At 36.6% G+C, this 20,424-nt stretch overlaps 2 protein-coding genes across 4 annotated transcripts in view; both read right to left on the reverse strand.

Moving 5' to 3' along the window:
• Positions 1 to 12,117, reverse strand: part of LOC142627673 (branched-chain-amino-acid aminotransferase-like protein 1) — a 31,968-nt gene extending 19,851 nt beyond the window's left edge. The window contains exons 1-10 of the mRNA XM_075801541.1: positions 11,971 to 12,117; positions 11,769 to 11,838; positions 10,828 to 10,956; positions 10,650 to 10,707; positions 10,473 to 10,560; positions 2,488 to 2,572; positions 1,835 to 1,891; positions 1,388 to 1,501; positions 1,213 to 1,283; positions 586 to 987 (exon numbers count right to left, since the gene is read on the reverse strand). Of these exons, the coding sequence (XP_075657656.1) occupies positions 586 to 987; positions 1,213 to 1,283; positions 1,388 to 1,501; positions 1,835 to 1,891; positions 2,488 to 2,572; positions 10,473 to 10,560; positions 10,650 to 10,707; positions 10,828 to 10,956; positions 11,769 to 11,838; positions 11,971 to 12,071 (1,175 nt within the window). The 5' untranslated portion in view covers positions 12,072 to 12,117. The remainder of the gene's footprint in view (positions 1 to 585; positions 988 to 1,212; positions 1,284 to 1,387; positions 1,502 to 1,834; positions 1,892 to 2,487; positions 2,573 to 10,472; positions 10,561 to 10,649; positions 10,708 to 10,827; positions 10,957 to 11,768; positions 11,839 to 11,970) is intronic.
• Positions 12,118 to 14,363: 2,246 nt separating this feature from the next.
• LOC142627552 (putative pentatricopeptide repeat-containing protein At1g68930) lies at positions 14,364 to 19,804 on the reverse strand. 3 transcript variants are annotated; one of them, XM_075801430.1, is made up of 4 exons: positions 17,501 to 19,804; positions 17,307 to 17,382; positions 16,135 to 16,209; positions 14,364 to 14,727 (listed from the first exon to the last, which is right to left on the reverse strand). In XM_075801430.1, the coding sequence occupies exon 1, from the start codon at positions 19,752 to 19,754 to the stop codon at positions 17,529 to 17,531; it is 2,226 nt and encodes a 741-aa protein (XP_075657545.1). In that variant the 5' UTR covers positions 19,755 to 19,804; the 3' UTR covers positions 14,364 to 14,727; positions 16,135 to 16,209; positions 17,307 to 17,382; positions 17,501 to 17,528. The 3 variants fall into 3 exon arrangements, with proteins under 3 accessions (XP_075657545.1, XP_075657546.1, XP_075657547.1); XM_075801432.1 differs by having other exon boundaries at positions 14,595 to 14,727; positions 17,307 to 17,358; XM_075801431.1 differs by lacking the exon at positions 16,135 to 16,209 and having other exon boundaries at positions 14,589 to 14,727.
• Positions 19,805 to 20,424: the final 620 nt, after the last annotated feature.

Genomic DNA, 20,424 nt, shown 5'->3' on the forward strand with positions numbered 1-20,424 from the left:
TTAATTTAAAATTTATTTTTTCTATTTATTTAGTACGATGACCAATAATTTATTTACAACAAAATTGCTTTTAAAGAGTTTTTCAAGTGGATGCTAAAAGCAAAATCAAGTGACTATAAACAGTAATTGAAATATCCAATAATATTAGTTTAAAAAGTTAGAAAATAAAAAGACCAAAAAAAGCCCTCAATTCTTCAACCCCATTGGCTTAAAATATGCATTTTAGAACAAAGAGACCAAAATACCTCATTCTTTAGCCCATATATATGTGTTTAGGAGTAACAACGTGATTACAACCCCCATTGCACCACAAATAAAACCAAACTCAACTCTCCTATATATATATATATATATCCTAGGATTAGGATATTGGTATCTTACAAGTCTAACATGGTTGCAACTCAGAATACAACAAATTTTTTTCACGTGACTAGAAAATGCCAAAAGCTAGTTATAATGTCAATGTAGCAGCTATTTTTAAAAATAAAAATAGCGTGCACGAGGCTCTGAACAAAATGGAAACTCGACACACAAAGTTATTTGCATGAGAGAACAAATAGCCGCACATTGGATCTATCACATGACTGCATGTAAGGCAGCAGATTGAGTGGTTTGTGTGTTTCAGTGAGGTCTGTAATGGTAATGTTTGCCTGGTCCACCAGAAAGAGAAATTGATTGAATGTGTCAATATTGCGAATAACAGAAGCAATATAAGCCACGGGACCTTTCCTTGACCCAGTATTTGAAGTGCCATTACATATTATTTTGCCTCCATTAGCATCAAATCCATTGCCATTATCATTAGCATTAGCATTCCCTTGAAGAGAACCATTAAGTTTACCATCCATACTTTTACTATCCAACAAAGAACCCTGGCAACTGTCATTCCGCTTTGCAAATGATGGTATCTTCTTGCTCAAAAGAATGGCGAGTAGTCGAACAAGATATGGGAGGCATGCTGGATCATATATTACATCTGCGCCCAAACTGGAGAACAAAGAGGGAAGTAGCACTGATTAAGTACCAAACAGGCTAACAATTGAACATATTAAATCGCAGTGTTTGGCAACTTGATCTCCCACCATGGAATCAAAAGTTAACATAATCATCTAATCAAATTTGTCATCTATTTGACATGGATATTGGTAAATGGTGCAACGTGCAAAGAGCTCAAAAAGTCCAACAAGTCACAAAAAACACATAAATACTCACATAACATCTGGCATGAAGTCTTGGAGCTCATTTTCTGATGCAGATTCCCAAGGCAGATGAATGCATTTTATCTGAGATTTATAGTGTGTTTCAGGTTTTCAGATACTACTGATTTAAATCAATTCCTATGTGATCAATATGATAAGGTATTTGATTCATTGTGACCATCACTCACAGTATTTGAATCTTCAGTTCTTTCTTGCCTACTGGTTTCAATGCTGAAATTGTTTGATTCCAAATTAAGCTTCATGTTCATCAGAGTTGACAGGTCACCATCACTTAGTATAACCTGTACGTATCAAACATAAAATTTTCAAGGGTGATTAACCCATTTACAATTTTTAGATAATGCGTTGGTAAAATAAGTCTTCTCATGGATCAGAGGGACAAAAATTACCCCCAGAACTTGGAGAGAAAGAAACAAACAAGCTTGGCAACCAGCATGTATCATAGGTTTTCAGTCACTCAGGCTTTGAAGGAAAGAAACTAAAATCTCAGAATTTCCATCATAAAGAATCCAATTTCAGCAGATTAGCAGATTTTTATATGTCATAAAACCATTGTAAAAACTAAAAACAGATGGTTCTTTTTTTCCAACAAGATTTAAATTTTGAAAACATACCTTGGAGGCTTCCACATGGGCAAGACAAATGCCAACCAAACCAACACCTGAACCAACCTGTTTTTGAAGTTTTGGGCCAAACAAATATAGAGAGAGAGAGAGAGAGAATCAACCAATAAGAACTCTACATTTTATACAAGACAAGCAATATGAGAGAAAAAAAATTAACATGCCATAAAAAAAAAGGCAAATACAAGTGTTTTTTTCTTTGGGCTAAATAGACAAAGACTAGATTAATGCAGTTTAACTTATACATTAAAAGCAAAAAACTAGGGATGTTTGGATTGGAAAAATAAATCTTCCCACGATGTTTTGACAAGAACATTACTTAAATGATAATCTCATAGTTTTTTTTTTATTTTCATTTAGATACAATAAGATTTGAAACTTATAACATCCACTCTATGATGATTGCTCTTTATCATTAGGCCAAAAGACACCAATTGGTTTGTTTTTGGTATAGGTGGAATTTTAACCCAGGTTCCTTTTTGACAACAAAGATTGAGCAAAATGGAACCTACAATCTCAGAGATTTAGTATTACAAGTGCATCCAATACAGAAACTGATTTCTAGATCATTCATGAATCTATTAATGTACAGAAAAAAATTGTAATTAGAAATAGAACAGACAGATTCTTGAATAGAGACTGACCTCAAAGCAAGATTTATTCGAGAATAATCCTGGAAAAGAAAGTATGAACTCTGATAGGAAAAGACTTGAGGGCCAAAGTGCACAACTGCATAAACCAAGCAGTTTCTAATTTTAGATTTTTTTTTTTTTTGATAGGTAATAACATCTTTATTGATAATAAAAGTACAATCGTAAACTCACTGCACATAAATGAATACAAAACAATCAAAAGGAAAAGCTAACAAAATTAAGGAAATCAAACAAAGAAATACAATGTGTAAAACCCCAATTACGAGACCACTCAAACAAAGTCCTAAGTAGAAAAGACTTCAAACGATCTGCTTGTCTCTCAATTTCTTCAAAAGTTTGGGCATTGCGTTCCTTCCAAGTTAACCACATAAGACACGCCGGTACAATATTCCAAATATTTGAAGAATGAATCCCCAACCAATTCCACCATGCAAAGAGAAGAGAAACAACAATCTTTGGCATCACCTATTGAACCCCAAACATTAGAAAGAATTCACTCCACAAGGTATGAACAAACTTACAATGGAGCAATAAATGATCCACAATTTCCTCTTCACATCGACATAATGAATGAAGTGGGTCTGGGCCCATCCAAGAAGAATGCCCAAGCCTTGTTGGGAAATAAAGAACCCACTTTGGGCCTGGGCTTGCTAAGCCCACCTAATTTTGAGGCTGGAGAGAGCTCCTTTAGTGGACCAAGGGCTCTGGAGTCTTCTTACCAGAATGGGTTCACGTTGCCAAGCTCAGGTAGAAGTGATCTCATTGCCACGAAGGAGTTTATGTGCTCAATGGTCAAACCCACCACATCGGAGCAACCTGCGACGTCGCCAAAGGTATCGGTGGTCACACCCACCACATCAGAGCAACCTGTGACGTCGCCAAAGGTATCGGTGGTCACACCCACCACATCGGAGCAACCTGCCACATCGCCGAAGGTACCGTTGGACTTAGCAATGACGAAAGTTGAAGTTAAGGGTGGTCCGCTCAGCTCGATTCGACTACCTCAGCCACCCACTGAGCCGACAGGACCAGCGGTGGTGGACCAAGTCTCCCACGAACAGATATCGCCGATCAATGTTCCGTGTGGGTCGAGGATGGCGCTGGTGGTGTCATCGGCCACGATATCAAAACTGGTAATGACCCTTGCTGACCCGATAGTGTCGGAGTTGGTGCCTTTGTCTTCTTCAGTGGCATCGGAGGATGGGGATGAGGATTTTGTAAGTTCGGAAGGATTGGTTACTTCTGATTTTAAGGGAGCTCAACTACCTGGCCCAACTATAAGGGAATTGGTTGGAGACTTGGATAAGTCTTGGGGTAATTCCAAAGATTGGATATTACAATTGTGTGATGGCAGGCAATTAGTGCTCCCATTGTCACTGTATCGTTCTCCAGATTGTATGTCAGTCTGCTCAAGTTTGGAGGGAGAGTGTGTACCAGGTAATGTTTCTAGTACTAATGAAGGGCAGAGGGTTACTTAGGCAGATGAGAGTGAGGGGCTAGTAGACTCTTTGACTGTGGTTCCCGAGTTAGTGAGTGAGCTGTGGGAGTCTGATGAAAGGTTGAGGTTTTGTGAGGGAGGTGATGAGCCATTAGTTGTGGTACCTTTGGCTACTGAAGGTCCGTTGGAGTTGGAGTTTAGTCATATGAAGGAGATTGGGTGTAAGGAGAGTGTGGATAATTGTCAACTTTCACAATGGGTAACTAATAGGATAAAGGCTTTCAAGAAATCTATGGGCACTTCGCTGGAAGGTTTTGAGGAGCAAATTACAGGATTGTTATTAGCCATAAAGGCCAAAAAGAAAGCTAAACAGAAACTTGTGTTGGGTGATCAGACGAAGTTGGTCAAGTCAAGACAGAAAGGTCAGCGGGAGCTGAAGAATTTGTTGTCATCTTTGAATGTTGAGTATGATGCAAATAAAGCAAGGAGTGCAAGTTCTGAGCAGGCGGTTGTGTCTTATCAATGAATGTGAAGATTATTTCTTGGAACGTTCGAGGGTTGAATGAGCAGGATAAAAGGCTCAGGGTTAGAAACTTGATTAGGAAATGGGGGCCAGATGTGGTTTGTCTTCAAGAAACCAAAATGGGGCTGATTAATAGAGCAGTGATTCGTAGTTTGTGGGGTGGCCAACATGTTGACTGGTCTTACTTAGGTTCTTGTGGTGCTTCTGGTGGGGTGTTAGTGATATGGGACACTCGGGTAGTGAATAAAATGGAGGAAGCAGTGGGGAGATTTTCGGTTTCTTGTAAATTTACTAGTGTGTCAGATCAGTTTGTATGGGCGTTTACTGATGTTTATGGTCCCAATTTACACCGAGATAGGAGGTTATTATGGGAGGAACTCTGTGGCTTGAATAGCTGGTGGAGTGTCCCATGGTGTGTGGGTGGTGACTTTAATGTGGTTAGGTTCCCTTCCAAACGATTGGGGTCTAATTCTTTCACTACTGCTATGAGGGAGTTTTCCAATTTTATTTCGAAACAGGGTCTCATTGATCTGCCATTGCAAGAGGGTACTTTTACTTGGTCTAATTCTAGAGAAGTTGTTTCAAAGGCTAGACTAGACAGATTTTTGTTTTCTATAGATTGGGAGGATAAGTTTCCAACAGTTTCTCAAAGACGGATGTCTAAATTGTGCTCAGATCATTTTCCAATTGTCCTTGAGGGTGAATCTTTTCAGAGAGGGAGTATGCCATTTAGATTTGAGAATATGTGGCTTAAGGATGAAGGTTTTGTGGATAGGGTTCGGTCGTGGTGGGATTCCTACCAAGTTCACGATGCACCGAGTTTTATTCTGGCCAATAAACTAAAGCTCCTTAAAAATGATTTGAAAAGATGGAATGTGGAGGTGTTTGGTCATGTTGATGTTCGGATTAGAAAATTGTGGAAGGACCTTAGTGTTCTAGAGAATATGGAGGAGAGTCGAGGATTATCAGCGGAGGAAAGAGTGGAAATAGGAAGAATTCATGATGAGTTAGAAAAAGCTACTCTGTTGGAAGAAATATGTGAAGGCAGAAAATCTAGAGTTCTTTGTGTTAGGGAAGAAGACAGGAATACTAAGTTTTTCCACCGTATAGCTAACTCTCACAGGAGGGTTAATTCTATTAATAGGCTTATGGTGGATGGGGTGTTGTCTTCGGACCCGGCTGCTATAGCAAACTGTATCTCTCAATTTTATAGGTAGCTTTATTTTGAGGGGGTGGCTCATAGACTTGTCTTAGATGATGTGGATTTTTCTAGCATCTCAGTGGAAGATGCAAGTTGTCTAGATGGGCCTTTTGAGGAAGCAGAGGTGTTTGAGGTGATCCATGATTGTAATGGTGATAAGACACCTGGCCCGGATGGCTTTTCCATGGCATTCTTCCAGTCTTGTTGGGGTGTTTTGAAAACTGAAATTATGGTTGTATTTCACAATTTCCATACTCAGGCGGTGTTTGAGAAGAGTCTTAATGCTTCGTTCCTTGGCCTTATTCCTAAGAAAGTGGATGCTTTGGAGGTAAAGGATTATCGGCCTATCAGCTTAGTTGGTGGGATTTATAAGATTATTTCTAAGGTGTTGGCTAATCGGCTTCGTAGGGTGGCGCATGGGCTTATTTCGGATTCACAAAATGCTTTTGTGAAGGGCAAACAGATTTTGGATTCCTTCTTGATTGCTTCTGAATGTATTGATAGTAGATTGAAGTCGGGAGTTCCGGGTGTGCGATGTAAGTTGGATGTGGAGAAGGCGTATGATCATGTGAGTTGGGAATTTTTAATGTATATGCTGCAGCGTTGTGGTTTCTCAGAAAAATGGAGAAAATAGATAAGTATTGCATCTCAACTGTAAAGTTTTCTATTCTGATCAATGGTAGCCCAACTGATTTCTTTGGAAGTTCTAGGGGGCTTCGGCAAGGAGATCCTTTATCTTCTTTGTTGTTTGATATTGTGATGGAGACATTAAGTCGTATGTCAGATGTGGCTGCCTCCGCTAGGCAATTCTCAGGCTTTTCTGTGGGCAGTACGACTAGTCCATCAGTGATGGTGTCTCACCTTTTATTTGCAGATGACACTTTGATTTTTTGTGATGCTGAACTTTCTCATATTGCTAATTTGAGGGCGATTCTTGCTAGATTTGAGGAGGTGTCAGGGCTTCGTATTAATTTGGGGAAATCTGAGTTGGTACCTGTTGGTGGGGTACCCAACTTGAAGGCTTTGGTGGGTCTGTTAGGGTGTGGGCAGTCTTCTCTGCCCTTGAAATATTTGGGTCTTCCTTTAGGTGCAAAATTTAAGGACTTATCTGTTTGGAATCCTATTCTAGAGAAAATTGAGAGGAGATTAGCAAGTTGGAAGAGAATGTACTTATGTAAAAGGAGTAAGGTGACACTCATTAAAAGCTCACTATCGTCTTTACCTACATACTTTCTTCCCTTCTTCCTTTACCGGGTAAGGTGGCTAAGCGTATGGAGAAATTACAGAGAGATTTTTTGTGGAATGGGATTGGTGGTGAACATAAAATTCATTTAGTTAATTGGGCCAAGGTTTGTAGGCCTTTGCAGGATGGGGGGTTGGGTATAAGACAGTTGGGTAATTTTAATTCTGCCTTACTAGGTAAATGGTTGTAGAGGTATGGCACGGAGATTGATGCTTTATGGAGGAGGGTTATAGAGGTAAAATATGGGAACATTTGGGGTGGTTGGTGTACAAAGAAGGTGACAAGTCCTTATGGGGTCAGCTTGTGGAGATATATTAGAAGTGGCTGGTTGAACTTCTCTAAACTCCTTGTTTATGATAGGGGATGGTACTAGAGTGAAATTTTGGAAGCATGTGTGGTGTGGGGATTGTACTCTCCAAGAGGCCTTTTCGGAGCTTTATTGTCTTAGTAGGTCAAAGGACTCCTCGGTGGCTGAAGTTATGGGTTGGTCTGCTGGGAGGTTTCACTGGAATGTGCAATTTCGTCGTCCACCACAAGATTGGGAAGAAAAAGCCTTTGACCGGTTTATGGGGCTGGTCTATTCCTCGTTAGAGCGAGGGTTTGGCCCAGATAAGGTTTGTTGGAAGCCTGCACGGAGTAGAGGTTTTGAGGTTAGAGGTTATTACAATTCCTTCTACCCTCATAATCTTGTTTCCTTTCCATGGAAAATGATATGGCAATCGAAGGTTCCTCCAAGGGTAGCCTTCTTTTCTTGGTCTGCTTCCTTAGGTAAGATCTTAACAACAGACAACCTTCGTAAAAGACAAGTGATAGTGCTTGACTGGTGCTATATGTGTAAGAGGTGTGGGGAGTCGGTGGATCATCTTCTACTTCATTGCTCCATAGCTTGGGAGTTGTGGTCTTTGATTTTCTGCTTGTTTGGTATTCAGTGGGTTATGCTTCATACTGTTCTTGAGTTGTTTGAAGCTTGACAAGGAAAGTTTGTGCGACATCGTCACATTGATGTTTGGAAATTAGTGCCTCACTGCTTGATTTGGTGCATTTGGCGAGAAAGGAATGCTAGAAGTTTTGAGGGTTGTGAACGCTCTTTGCTGGAGATTAAGTTTTTTTTCTTACACACTCTTTGAATGGAGTGTGGTTTTTTCTCATTTTTCTTGTTCTTCCTTTTCTATTTTTCTTGACCGTTGTTCTTTTGTTTCTTAATTTGTGCTCCCATAGTATATCCCCAATGTACTCGGTTTGGCAATTTTTTTATTATTATTAATAATATTCTTACGTTATTTATCAAAAAAAAAAAGGTAACACCAATTAACAAAAGGCAAATTCTTCTTAACAAGGTTGTCAATTGTGAGAATCCCACCCTTAGAAGCTGTCCATAAGAAAAAAGCCACCCTTTTAGGTACCTTAACACACCAAATGCTCTTCCAAGGAAAAGACACCGATAGAGCTTCCAACAATGAATAATAGAAAGAGCGCAGATCAAAAACACCACTACGATTCAATTGCTATATCATGGTATCATCACCCCCCCCCCCCCCCAGGTAATTTGGATGAGATATGCGCAAAGAAATCATAAAAAATCGTTGTCTCCCAGTCCTAAAATTCACAACGGAAAAGTAAGTTTCAGCTTCTACCACCCCCATTAGGTGCAATATCAACCATATTAGAAATCCTAGCTTCTTTATCCACAGCACAAGTAATCATTTCTGGATATAAATCTTTCAAAGAAGTAGAGCTACTCCAATGGTCATGCCATAATCAAATACAAATACCCTCACCCACTGCATATAACATATGACCAAAGAAACTCTCAACCCTCTTCCTAATGTTCTTCCACATACCACATCCATGTGTCCCTCTAACAATGCTAGTACACCATCCACCGCTAGCCTCCCCATATTTGGAGGCTATAACTTGCCTCCATAAACATGTGACCTCATTCCCAAACTGCTAGAGCCACTTCCCAAGTAAAGCTTGGTTAAACAGCCCAATCTTCCAGATCCCCAAACCACCTGCCTCCATTGGCCACACAACCTTTTCCCAAGCAACAAGCAAAAATTTAAAAACATCAGTAGATCTCCCCCAAAGGAAATTCCTCTTAATCCTCTCTAATCTGTCCACCACATGTTGTGGAACAGTAAACAAATATAAATAATAAGTGGGAAGGCTTGATAAAGTACTCTTCAATAAAGTAAGTCTACCCCCTTTTGACAAATATAATCGCTTCCAACCTGAAAGCTTTTTCTCTATCCTTTCAATATTAGGGTTCCAAATCGAAGAATCCTTATATGAGCCCCCAAGGGCATACCTAAATAAGACATAGGCAAACAGCCAACCTTACAACATAAAATACAAGCCAAAGTAGCCAAATTCCCAACCTCACCAACTGGCACAATCTCACTCTTACCAACATTTACTTTCAAGCCCGTGATATCTTCAAAGAAAATCAGAACCATACGAATGTATAATAATTGTTCCCTGGATGCATCACAAAATGAAAAATACTAACCATGGGTAATTACTGACAGATATGATATGATCATATGAAAGACACCAAACCATCGGATTGACAAACTCTATAGAACTATTATTTTCAAAAAATAAAGTAAAGAAATTTTCACCAAAGCAATTTGGAGGAAAATTCGTCCAAGCTGCTACACTGTGCTTTAAATGGCCACCCATGAGTGTTTTTTAATTAATTTCCATGTGCCTTAGCCAAATGACTTAAAAGGTCATGTAATTAAAAGAAATGAGGATGGCCACATGAATTGCCTCATAATGGATTGGAGAAGAGTCCTTCAAACCAGTTTTAAGGAAAACTTTTTCCTTTAAATAAATAAAAGTGGCCTCTATGCATGCATAGTTCTAGGACTTAGGACCTGCTTTATGGTAGCTGAGCTGGATTAATGACCTTGACATCATGTATGGGCCATGAACAAACAATTGGATTAGGAAACTTTAATTGAGACCTGCTGTAGAGATGAACCCGTCAATGCTTTCATTGAATTGCTAAAAACTGTACTAATAATTCTAATTACATAGCATAGACCACTACTAATTCTAAGGAATAGTGACTGTTCATATAACTGAATAGAAAAGGCAAGACCATTTGATCCATTACCACCACCCCCCCCCCTCAATTAAAAGAGAGAGAGAGAGAGAGAGAGAGAGAGCGAAACAACCCTTTTCATTCAGTTAACCAAAAGGAGGCTAATCAACTGTACACAGGCTCTTAATCAGCTGCCTGATTTTTTATTCTCCTAAACAGCAAATGACCCTTTTACCCAGTAGTTTAATAAACACAACTAACGGGAATTCATTGCCTAATTTGTGATTTCTCACAAAGGATTTACAAACTGATCTCCTAATAATTCCGACAGATGCAAAGTGATAAAAAGAGAAAGCGCTAAATGACAGGGCAAGCCCAAATTCACTATAATTGAATATGCTTTTCACAGATCTTGAAGTTTGATAGTTGTTTATAATCAATTGGTCTAAGCAACAAATTCATCAACAATTTTAGTTTTTCAGATATCACCTACAAGACAGAGATATCATTAATGAAGCATACCCAGTATCTCCATCAAGCATGTTGAGAGAACACCGTAGTGGGACCACCAGTTTCCCTGAGTTAGGACAACTTGGTAATTGAGAAGAACCTAGAAGTACCAAATTATCCACCCAAATCTAAGTTAATGCAACTAAACTATAGACTTTATACCAAAATAACATGATTGAGAATTATTACCAGCAGGAAAAAGAAATGAAATGCATTTGCAGATTCTTCCTTTGACCACATTATCACCCTAGAGGGAAAAAAAAAAAGATCTTGTCAAACCCATTCAGGCAGGTAAGTTCTTAGAGAATAACAAGCGCAAATAATTCAAATGACAACTAAGTTAAATAACTCCTCCATTGACCAGTACCTTCAATGATGTCATGTAATAAGCATATTGTTCATATAATTCATCCAAAACAAGATCATGGTTCAGCTCTATTTCAGCAATAAGCTTCTTCAGGAAATTCTTCAAGTATGGAGCATGAAAGTTTTCAGCCTGCATTGACCATTTGACTGAACCAAATTTATAATAGAGAAACAATGCATACAAAGGATTTGATTGCAGCTTAGAAAATGCACAACAAGGATTTTTTTTTAATTGAAGACATGAAAGTAAAACTTCTGCTCTACTAATACCATTCATGCAAAAACAGTACATACAAAACCGTCTTCGTCTTTGAAAACAGGGTTCAGAAAAACATAGAAAACCCAATTTCTTCAAATTTTTAAAGCTACTTCTTTGCCTCTACTTGTAGTTTTAAACCCAAATCTCCACTGAGAAAGTAGAACTAGAAACCAATCTAACCTTACAAATCTTCATCAATTTTCCTAAATAAAGGTTTAAAAACTGACATTTAAATTTCTTCGTGAAAGGGCGGGAAAAAAGCATTCTTGCCCCAAATTATGTTCATTTCTTATCCCCACATTTTCAGAAAACAAATAAAGCTTAACACACCTAAAACACCATCCACTTTTTTCAGCATCCTTGCTAACAATTAAGCCACCAAGTTCTAAAACCCATTACACATATCAAAACCCAAGTCATAAAAACTCATAAAAATAAGCACATAAATACAAAACAGTTATATTCAAATGCACCAAATAAAAGTATACAGTTTGCAACCAAACAAAGGTTAACACCTAAAATTCAATCCACATACTAGCAATTAAGCCACAAAGTCTTAAAACCCATTACAGAAATCAAAACCCAAGTCACAAAAACTCATTTATAAACACATAAATACAATATCAATGTAAAACTTTGCATACAAATGCCTAGAATATAAGGAATAGAGTTTTTTTTTTTACAGCTTTGCTTAAGCAATGGTCCCGAATGAACCTCTGTACTCCCTCAGTAACCGACCCTCCACCGCATACCCTACAATTCAACCAAAAAATACAAAAACAACCAACACAATATTATTAGAATAGGAACATGGGTGGCGGCGCACGTTAGCAACGTGCACCACAGTTTGCTAAAATACGCCGGTGCCGGAAATTTAGGACCTACCGGGACAAGGAGATTAAGGAGTCGGTGGAATCCATGGCGAGGAAAGCTGAGACCAGGTGAAGGCACGAAGGGTCCGAGGGATCGAGCTCTTGGTCCGCCATGGCTGAGATTCTCTATAGGGTTTTGGGTTTTTGAGGAAGAGAGTGTTTTTTTATTCATTTATTTTTAGTCTATGCTACAGGTCGTTTAGTGAGAATGAAAAAAAAAATATTGCCAAGCTACTCTTTTTGGTCCTCCAATAATTGGGTAATTTTAATTTCATCCATACACGTTTCATTGTTATTGTATCAATAAATTGTCTCTCAAGTCTCAACTATTAAAAGTCTCTCAACTATTAATTGTATCAGTTTGGGCCTTCAACTTTTAAAAAAATAAAAATTAAATAATAAAAATAAAAATTGATTTGATTTTAGTTAAGGGGTTAAATTGATACAATTAGCAGTCAAGGGATTCTTATTTTGAAAGTTAATGGAAGAAATTAACACAACTAAATATATGACAAATGTACAAGGACCAAAAGTATGATTTGATAGTAAAAGTAGCATACTACAATTTTTTTACAAATTTTTTTTAAAAAAAATAATTAAAATACACTAAACTTTCTCACTTTTCATGTCAAAACTCAAAAAAAATGAGTTAGAGTGAGTGAAAACGAAAACAGATTTTAAGAGTTTCTGAATCATGAGTTATGAGATTTGATGGCAATCTGGTGATTCTTTAAAGCCAAGTGGGTCACACTCGTGTGTCTAGTCACATCAAATGATAGAAAAGTAATGGTCAACAACGGTTATATGATATTGTTCACTTTCAGCTTTAATGTTTTTCCCTTATTTCTCTCGTTCACTCCCATGATGTGGGACCTAGCAACAGTGAGTGAAGTGATAAAAACTTTGCAAACCAAACATGGCCTAATCTCTCCTGAGGTTTGGAAAAAGGAAACCTTCTCACATTTTAATAATTGTAACTTCACTCCTTGAGGATTTTATATATATACCACTAACATTTTATGTGCTTTTGCAAAAGAAAATGCTTGAAATCTTGATTCTAACAAAATCATTCTAGTGACTGTTTGTTATAGTTTGGTTTTTGTTTTTTTTTCGTTTTTTTCAAGTTGCATCTAGATAAGAAAAATATAGGGAAATTGTAGCTAAAAAAAGAGTTGTACTTAAAAAAGAGTGTGATTTTAAATACCATGGCAAACGGGCTATTGCAATCACATAATCCACCTAAAATTATATGAGAATGGTACCTCTGTTGAAATTTTGAAGAAAAAAAGCCTAATCATATGGCTTGGGTGCATCCAAATTGGGCCATGGCAGAACTAAATTTGGTAAACAAAGCTCTGGCAGCGTGTTCAGTGCCATAACATGCTTTCTAAAGTTAACAAACTTCTATGTTGAGGAATGATTATAACTTGGAGGAGATTGCATATAAATTTCCTCTTCAAATCACTATTGATAAAAAAAAAAAAATGATAATAACAAGTAAGATTTTGATAGGTAGCATGCAATTAGTATAGAAATTTTCCACAGTTGATCCTTTGGCAAAAAGACAAGCTTTATACCACTTACTAGTACCATCTTACCGAGGTTTGATCTTGTGTAATCCTCTTACAAAGCTACTGTGGACTTCTCAGGAGACAAATTAACTAGATTCCATGTTTGAGTTATGAAAGAGCATTAAGTTTTATTGCAGCTGCTTTCTGTCAGAGAGTTATAAGAAACCTTGCGGAAAAAATAAAGTTCATGTAAGGTAGCAAGAGAAGATAACAAAGTGTTTTCAGTCCTCTCATCTTCTCTTTCTTTTTCCTCTTCAGTTCTCTAGCATGATTGTGCTCTGTCTTGCATCATTATTTGAACTCAATCTAGTGCTCTAATCGATGCTTCACGCATCTATTAGTCTAAACTCATTTACTAGCCTCCAAGCTTGAGTAGAAAAGAAGCTTAACACTTCCAGTTTCAGAGGGGACATTCTTATTTGATAAAAAAGCTTTATGATACTATAGGTTTGCATTACAGTGGTTTTGTACAGTAGTATGGGCTATACTAGTTTTTGAATAACATAATATATTTGTCTTACAATATTTCATATAAGATTAAATTTTATAAGGCCTTCCAATAAAATTTGTCACATCATTTGAAAAAATAGAGATATACGGAGTAGCACATGCTGACAAGCAAATACAGTCCTAAATTCCATGTTGAAAAAAAACCAAAAACAAAAACAAAAAAAGTAGGTGAAGAAGAAAAACAAGAAGTCACCGCTCATGTCAGAGAGGCTGCCCTCAACAACCCTAGCTGATGTCTTCCTCTACTAGTTCTACGTTCACGAGCAAACCCCCTCTCTAGCTAGACCCCATAACTAGGTCTTCATAATAAAGTTCTACATACATATAAACATATCTATATTTGAGTTATTTGAAATAATTAGAATCTGGATCCTTTGCTTTACATCAATCATAAACCAGATAGAAAAATCTTGTTTTCTTGAGCTTAATTTGATGCCTGAACTTTCTGGTTCTGCAGAAGACAACATAAATCCAATACTTTGTTCTTGTCCACCACTAAAAACGCTAGAAATCAAAGTGTAGTCTAATGTCAATTATCAGCTCTCTTACCTCATCACTTATTTTTCATCACATCAATTATAAGCCAGTTGAAGAATCAATTCAACCTCTGTTTCAACATCATCTACAAGATTTTGTGCTTGCCATTTGATCTTTGCATATTGTACAACATCATCATGGGAAGCTACCTCCTGTACATGGAAAATAAAAGATTTAATTAAAATAAGAGTTCTAAATTTTAGCTCATCAAAACCAATTCACACAGTAGCAATAGACAACATGAATATAAACGTGAATTTAGCTCATAAATACACCCTAACAACTACAACAGAGCATGAAAAGTTTCTTGCACAAATAATTTGACAGTAAAGGTACCAATGGCAAATTTTTGTTAATATAAGCCCTTTCTTGACTTCTGGCTAGCAAAGCTTGAAGCCAAATGATCCAGGGATTACAATCCACAGGTGAAAATGCTAGGTTCCATCTGGAATGCCATGTGTTCTACTACTATCCTAAGAAAAGGTATTCCACTACATCCTAAGGAAGCCTCAACTCATCGATCAACAGTTGTGATGCACCTTGAATAGCAAAGACCATTCCATGGACATGCATTATATATCCACATCGTGGGATCAATGGACATAATACATGCAGTGATCTGTGAGGTAAACATGTGTATTGTACCTGCACTCATTAGTCATAGTTTACAATATTCTTTAGCCAATCCTTTATGATGGAGGCCAAAATTTTAACCTAATCAAGCTTTGCATGACCACTTACATACTGGCCCAAATCTTAACCCAAGCCTAGATTCATGCAACATATCATTTTGGATTCTAAGCCCAACTCAATCTTTATTCTCTTCAAGGTTTCTCTGCTCCCAAATTTGTCTTCTTCGCTAGCACTGCCATGGCAACCCATCAAAGCTCTAAAAAAGGAATTTTTTTTCCATTTAACTTTAATTTTCTAAGAATATAGTTAGTTGTCCTATTGTAAAACAAAGTGGGAAACTGACATCTCGAGTTTCAAAAACTCGAGATTAATGGTAGAACTCGAGTTTCACATTTCTGTCCAAGTCATCAGTACAAAGCGAGTCTTTGAGACTCGAGTTTTAAAATTGAACTTGAGTTTCTAAAACTCGAGACGCTAGTTTGTTAATTTGTTTCAAACGTGTGTTAACGTACTATATTGCCCTTCCTCACTATGCTAGTCTGAAAATTCCCTCCTAAAAAAGTGAGTGAGATTGAATTATTAAAAAATAAAAATAAAAAAGAGCACACTTTTCCTTTCTTTTGTAATTATATATTAGGCAGTAATTTATACCTATCAATATATATATATATATATATATATATATATATATATATATATCTATAAAAGGTAGTAATTTGTTCTCCTTTGATAATAGAAAAATGATTCAATATTTTTATGATTTTACCATAAAAATGCTTTATCAGTATGCAAGGCAAACATATGTGATTCTACATATATTTCTATTCCAAAATTTACAAATAATATCCTCAACCCACAATTAATTTCAAATAAATGAGACAAATAACCCCTCCAGGATAACATGTATGTAACTGTGTATAAGTTACGTTTGTTGCTTTTTCCGTATCATCCCATTTCATGGTTAACACATCTAGGAATCAGGTCTGATTGCGACTTGGGTCCTGGGAAAAGAAAAAGAAAAAATAAATTAATGAATAAAAGGGACAATTGATGAAAACCCCAATGGTATTATAGAAAAACCTGTCTCTAACTAAAAAAGTGGGGTAAAGGTTTGGTAGTGTGATTAGTTCACAAAGAATTTGATGAAAATTTATGGGTTCATTAGAAGTTTAATTTGGATTATGACAATTGGAGGGAGGGATGGTGGTAGTGCTGACGATGGGAGTGTTTGGGTTCTAATGTGTAGAGCTCCTCACTAAAACCAAAAACTTTCACAAGTTCCTAACAATGAGGCTTTAATTTTTTTTTTAAAGATTGAATAATAAAAGAATAAACAATCATTTTTTATTTTTCAGAGTACTCACTTGAAAAGATTTTAAGCAAGCATCAAAGATATATTTGATTTCCTTTTCTTTCTTTTTTTGATAGGTGATTTCCTTTTCTTTATTATTTGTTCATATGGTGTCTCTTACGGTTCAAAAAGAATGTTAATACTTTATATATTTAATACTTGATACATATCAAAATAGAAAGGTTAAATTAATTGGTTGAAAGACTCAAAGCTGTAGTCTCGTGGAGTTGAAAGGTGGGAATAATCTGTTCCATCCAATATTTCATAATCATGTACCTACATCTCTCAATTTTTTTTCTTAACCTTTGCAGAATTCAGAATTCACTCCCTCTCATTTTCCATCATTTCTCAGGAGCCAAATAGATTTAAGTCAAAAAAAAAAAAAAAAAAAAAAAGAGATAGAAAGAAAAATTTTCAAATTAAAATTTATTACAAAAAAAAAAAACAAATAATCCAGCATATTTTCAAAGATAAAAAGAAATAGAAAATCTGAGGAAGAAACAATGAAAATAGAAGATCTAGACCATTTGGTTGCCAAGAAAATGATGGCAAGAAAAGAAAGTCAACCAAAACATTACAAAACATGGATCTAGACACTGCTTGTCCTTTCCTTTCCTCAGGGTTTTGAAAGAGAGAGAGAGAGAGAGAGAGAGAGAGAGAGATCAAAACAGTAAAAAATAAATGTAAGAGAATCAGAACCTAAAAGAACTTTTCCCTAAATAATTTCATTCAAGACTAGAAATATACCTCTCTTTGCCCCCTTCTCTCTCTCCCTGATCATCTCCAAGTCCCTCTCTCCCTGAAACAAAGATGTTTTCTGCAACTGTGGATTTGTGCAAAACAACCTTAAAGTACTCCAATGATATCTCATTGCATCTGATGAAATGAAGTATTGAATCTGTCTTCTGACACTAAACAAATCTGGAATTTTAGTCACTCACCTGATAAATTTTTGGATAGAGAATTGCATCACCAGAAATCTCCACACGAACAAGATCCATCTTTAAATAAATGGAATCGGACAGCATCTCTTACAAGTATCTCTCTTTTGGTTATCTTAGAAATATATTTAGTGGCATTGTGACAATCCCCACAAACTCTAAGGTTTTTAAACACTCTTATAGGAAGGTCGGTAGGAACAAAAATCAACCCAAAGGCAATTGCAAGCTTCTCACTGTGGTGGCTAAGCATCTTTATCTTGTCTGACTTGTCAACATCATGAAGAACATAACTCATATCTGGTACATACCCCTCTGCTCTCATTTTGCAATTTAGTTTCTCTAGCTCAGAGTATATCTGATCTGAAAAAGGACTTGACTGGTCATCTGCTGAGAAAATGTACACTTTCTTCTTATATTTGATCCAACTACATCCCGGTTCCTTCCTTACTCCCTTATCTCTCATTCCTCTTCTTAATTGGGCCACATTGTCCCATTCCCTTTTTGCAGCATAAATGCTTGAGAGCAAGATATAGCTTGCTGGGTTTTGGGGCTCTAATTCTAGAAGTGACTCAGCTGCCCATTTCCCAATTTCCATGTTACCATAAAATCTACATGAGCTCAACAAGGTAGCCCAGCCAATTGCATCAGGATGGAAAGGCATCTTATTTATAAAAGTTTTTGCTTCATCTACCCTCCCGGATCGGCTGAGAAGATCAATCATGCAAGTGTAGTGATCTGGAAGTGGTGTGATTCCATGTTCTTTTATCATTGATTCAAAGTAGTGATGCCCTTTTTCTACTAACCCTGCTCTACTGCAAGCTGACAGAACACCAATGAAAGTAACTCCATCAGGTTTCAAACCTTGGGCCAACATCATTTCAAAGAGATCAATCGTCTCATTTGCATCTCCAAATTGTGAATATGCTGAAACTAACGCTGTCCAAGAGACTTCATCCCTATTTTTTATATCATTGAACATTCGATGGGAATCTTCAATGCTTCCACATTTACCATAAAGCGTAACAAGAGCATTGGAAACTGTAATAAAAGATATCAGGCCAGAAACAAGAGCGTGAGCATGAAATTGGGCACCCTCTTCTAAGCTTGCTAAGTTTGCACATGAGCTAACAACGCTCCCCAGAGTAAAATCATCTGGTTCAATCCCTTTTCTCTGCATATCACGAAAAATCCTAACAGCTTCTTCACTGTACCCATTTTGACCATAACCCACTAGCATTGCAGTCCATGAGACAACATTTTTACTGGTCATTCTTGTGAAAACTGTTTCTGCTGATTTGATGCTTCTACACTTGCAATACATGTCAACAAGAGCACTAGACACAAAGATATTATCCTTATAATCAGTCCTAATGATATAAGCATGGATTTGCTTGCCCCCTTCCAGTGCCAGGAGACCCCCACAAGCAGTCAACACACTACCAAAAGTAAATTGATCCATATCTAAACCTTGCAACCTCATTTCTTTAAACATCTCTATCGCCTCTCTAACCAACCCATTCTGTGCAAGTCCTGTTATCATTGTTGTCCATGAAACTGAATCTCTTTCCTGCATACCTTGAAATAACTGCCTTGAATCTTCAACCATCCCACATCGCAAAAGCCCTGTGATCATAGTATTATACATAACCACATTCCTCTCCGTCATCTCATCAAAAACCTGCTTGGCATCAAAAACCAACCCCATTTTTGAATACATGTCAACCAAAGGACTACCCACAAAAACATACGAGAGGAACCCCAATTTCATTATGTTCCCATGAATTTGCCTGCCTAAATCAACACACCCCTGATTTGAACACAGTATAAGCATTGTGGAAAACGTAATCCGATTCAAATTAACAAGCCCTTCCTTCAACATCTGCTTATAAACCTTCACAGCCTCGACGAGTGAACCATAGCACGCGTATCCAGAAATAAGCGAATTCCACGAAACCCCATCTTGATTTGGCATCCGATCAAACATCTCTTGCATTTCCAAGAGATGACCCAGTTTCGAATAAGCTGAGAGGACGGTGTTCCATGAGAAGAGGTTTGGGCGGGGAATTTCATCAAACACGTGGCGTGCATATTCTATGTTGCCAAGTTTACCGTAGGTTATGATGAGATTGTTTAAGAGAAAGGTTTCTGGATTCACCAAGGCTTTAATAATGTGGCAGTGAAGCTTCTTAGCTTGGGTTTGGTCTCGAGCTTTGCTGCAGAGTTTCAGTAAAGCACAATAGTAGTTGGAGGACATAGTGACCGTTTAAAACTATTTGAGTGGCGGCAAAGAGCGTTGTGGCTTCTCTGTTTTCTAAAACAAAATAATTTAAAAGTTAAAGAACATGTTGTGATGCAGACAGGCCCTTATTTGACTCGATGAATTTAAGTTAGGAATTTTCTATGTTTAAAACTTTAGATACCAATTTTTGTAATAACATTTTTATTTAACTTTCTATATACTAATAAATTTTCTTATTATTTTTTTAAAAAATTATGAGATGCAAATTACTTACTTAAATTTTCTTAATATCTTTTTTTTTTAATGATGATAGTTAATACACTTTTTTTTTTTTTTTTTACATAATGATCTTAAATTGGATTTTATCTTCTTTTTTTTTTTTTTTTAGAAAACATCTTTTTACATGAATTATAATATATAAATGCATAATCTTCAAATTGTGAATCATTTTTTTCATTTTTATATATTGTATATTGGATTGTATTGTATATCGTAAGATATACCAATACTAAATAAAATTTATGAAAAAAAATTATATATATATATTTAAATGATATGTTTAGTATAAAATTAGAACACATACAACTAATTACTACTTTAATTATCACTTATGCTATGATATTTGACAAAACAAACAAAACATGAAAATGTATTTATAATATCCATATTCAAATTATCAAATGTA

This window comes from Castanea sativa, chromosome 3 (assembly GCF_040712315.1).
Source record: "Castanea sativa cultivar Marrone di Chiusa Pesio chromosome 3, ASM4071231v1".
NCBI lineage: Eukaryota > Viridiplantae > Streptophyta > Magnoliopsida > Fagales > Fagaceae > Castanea > Castanea sativa.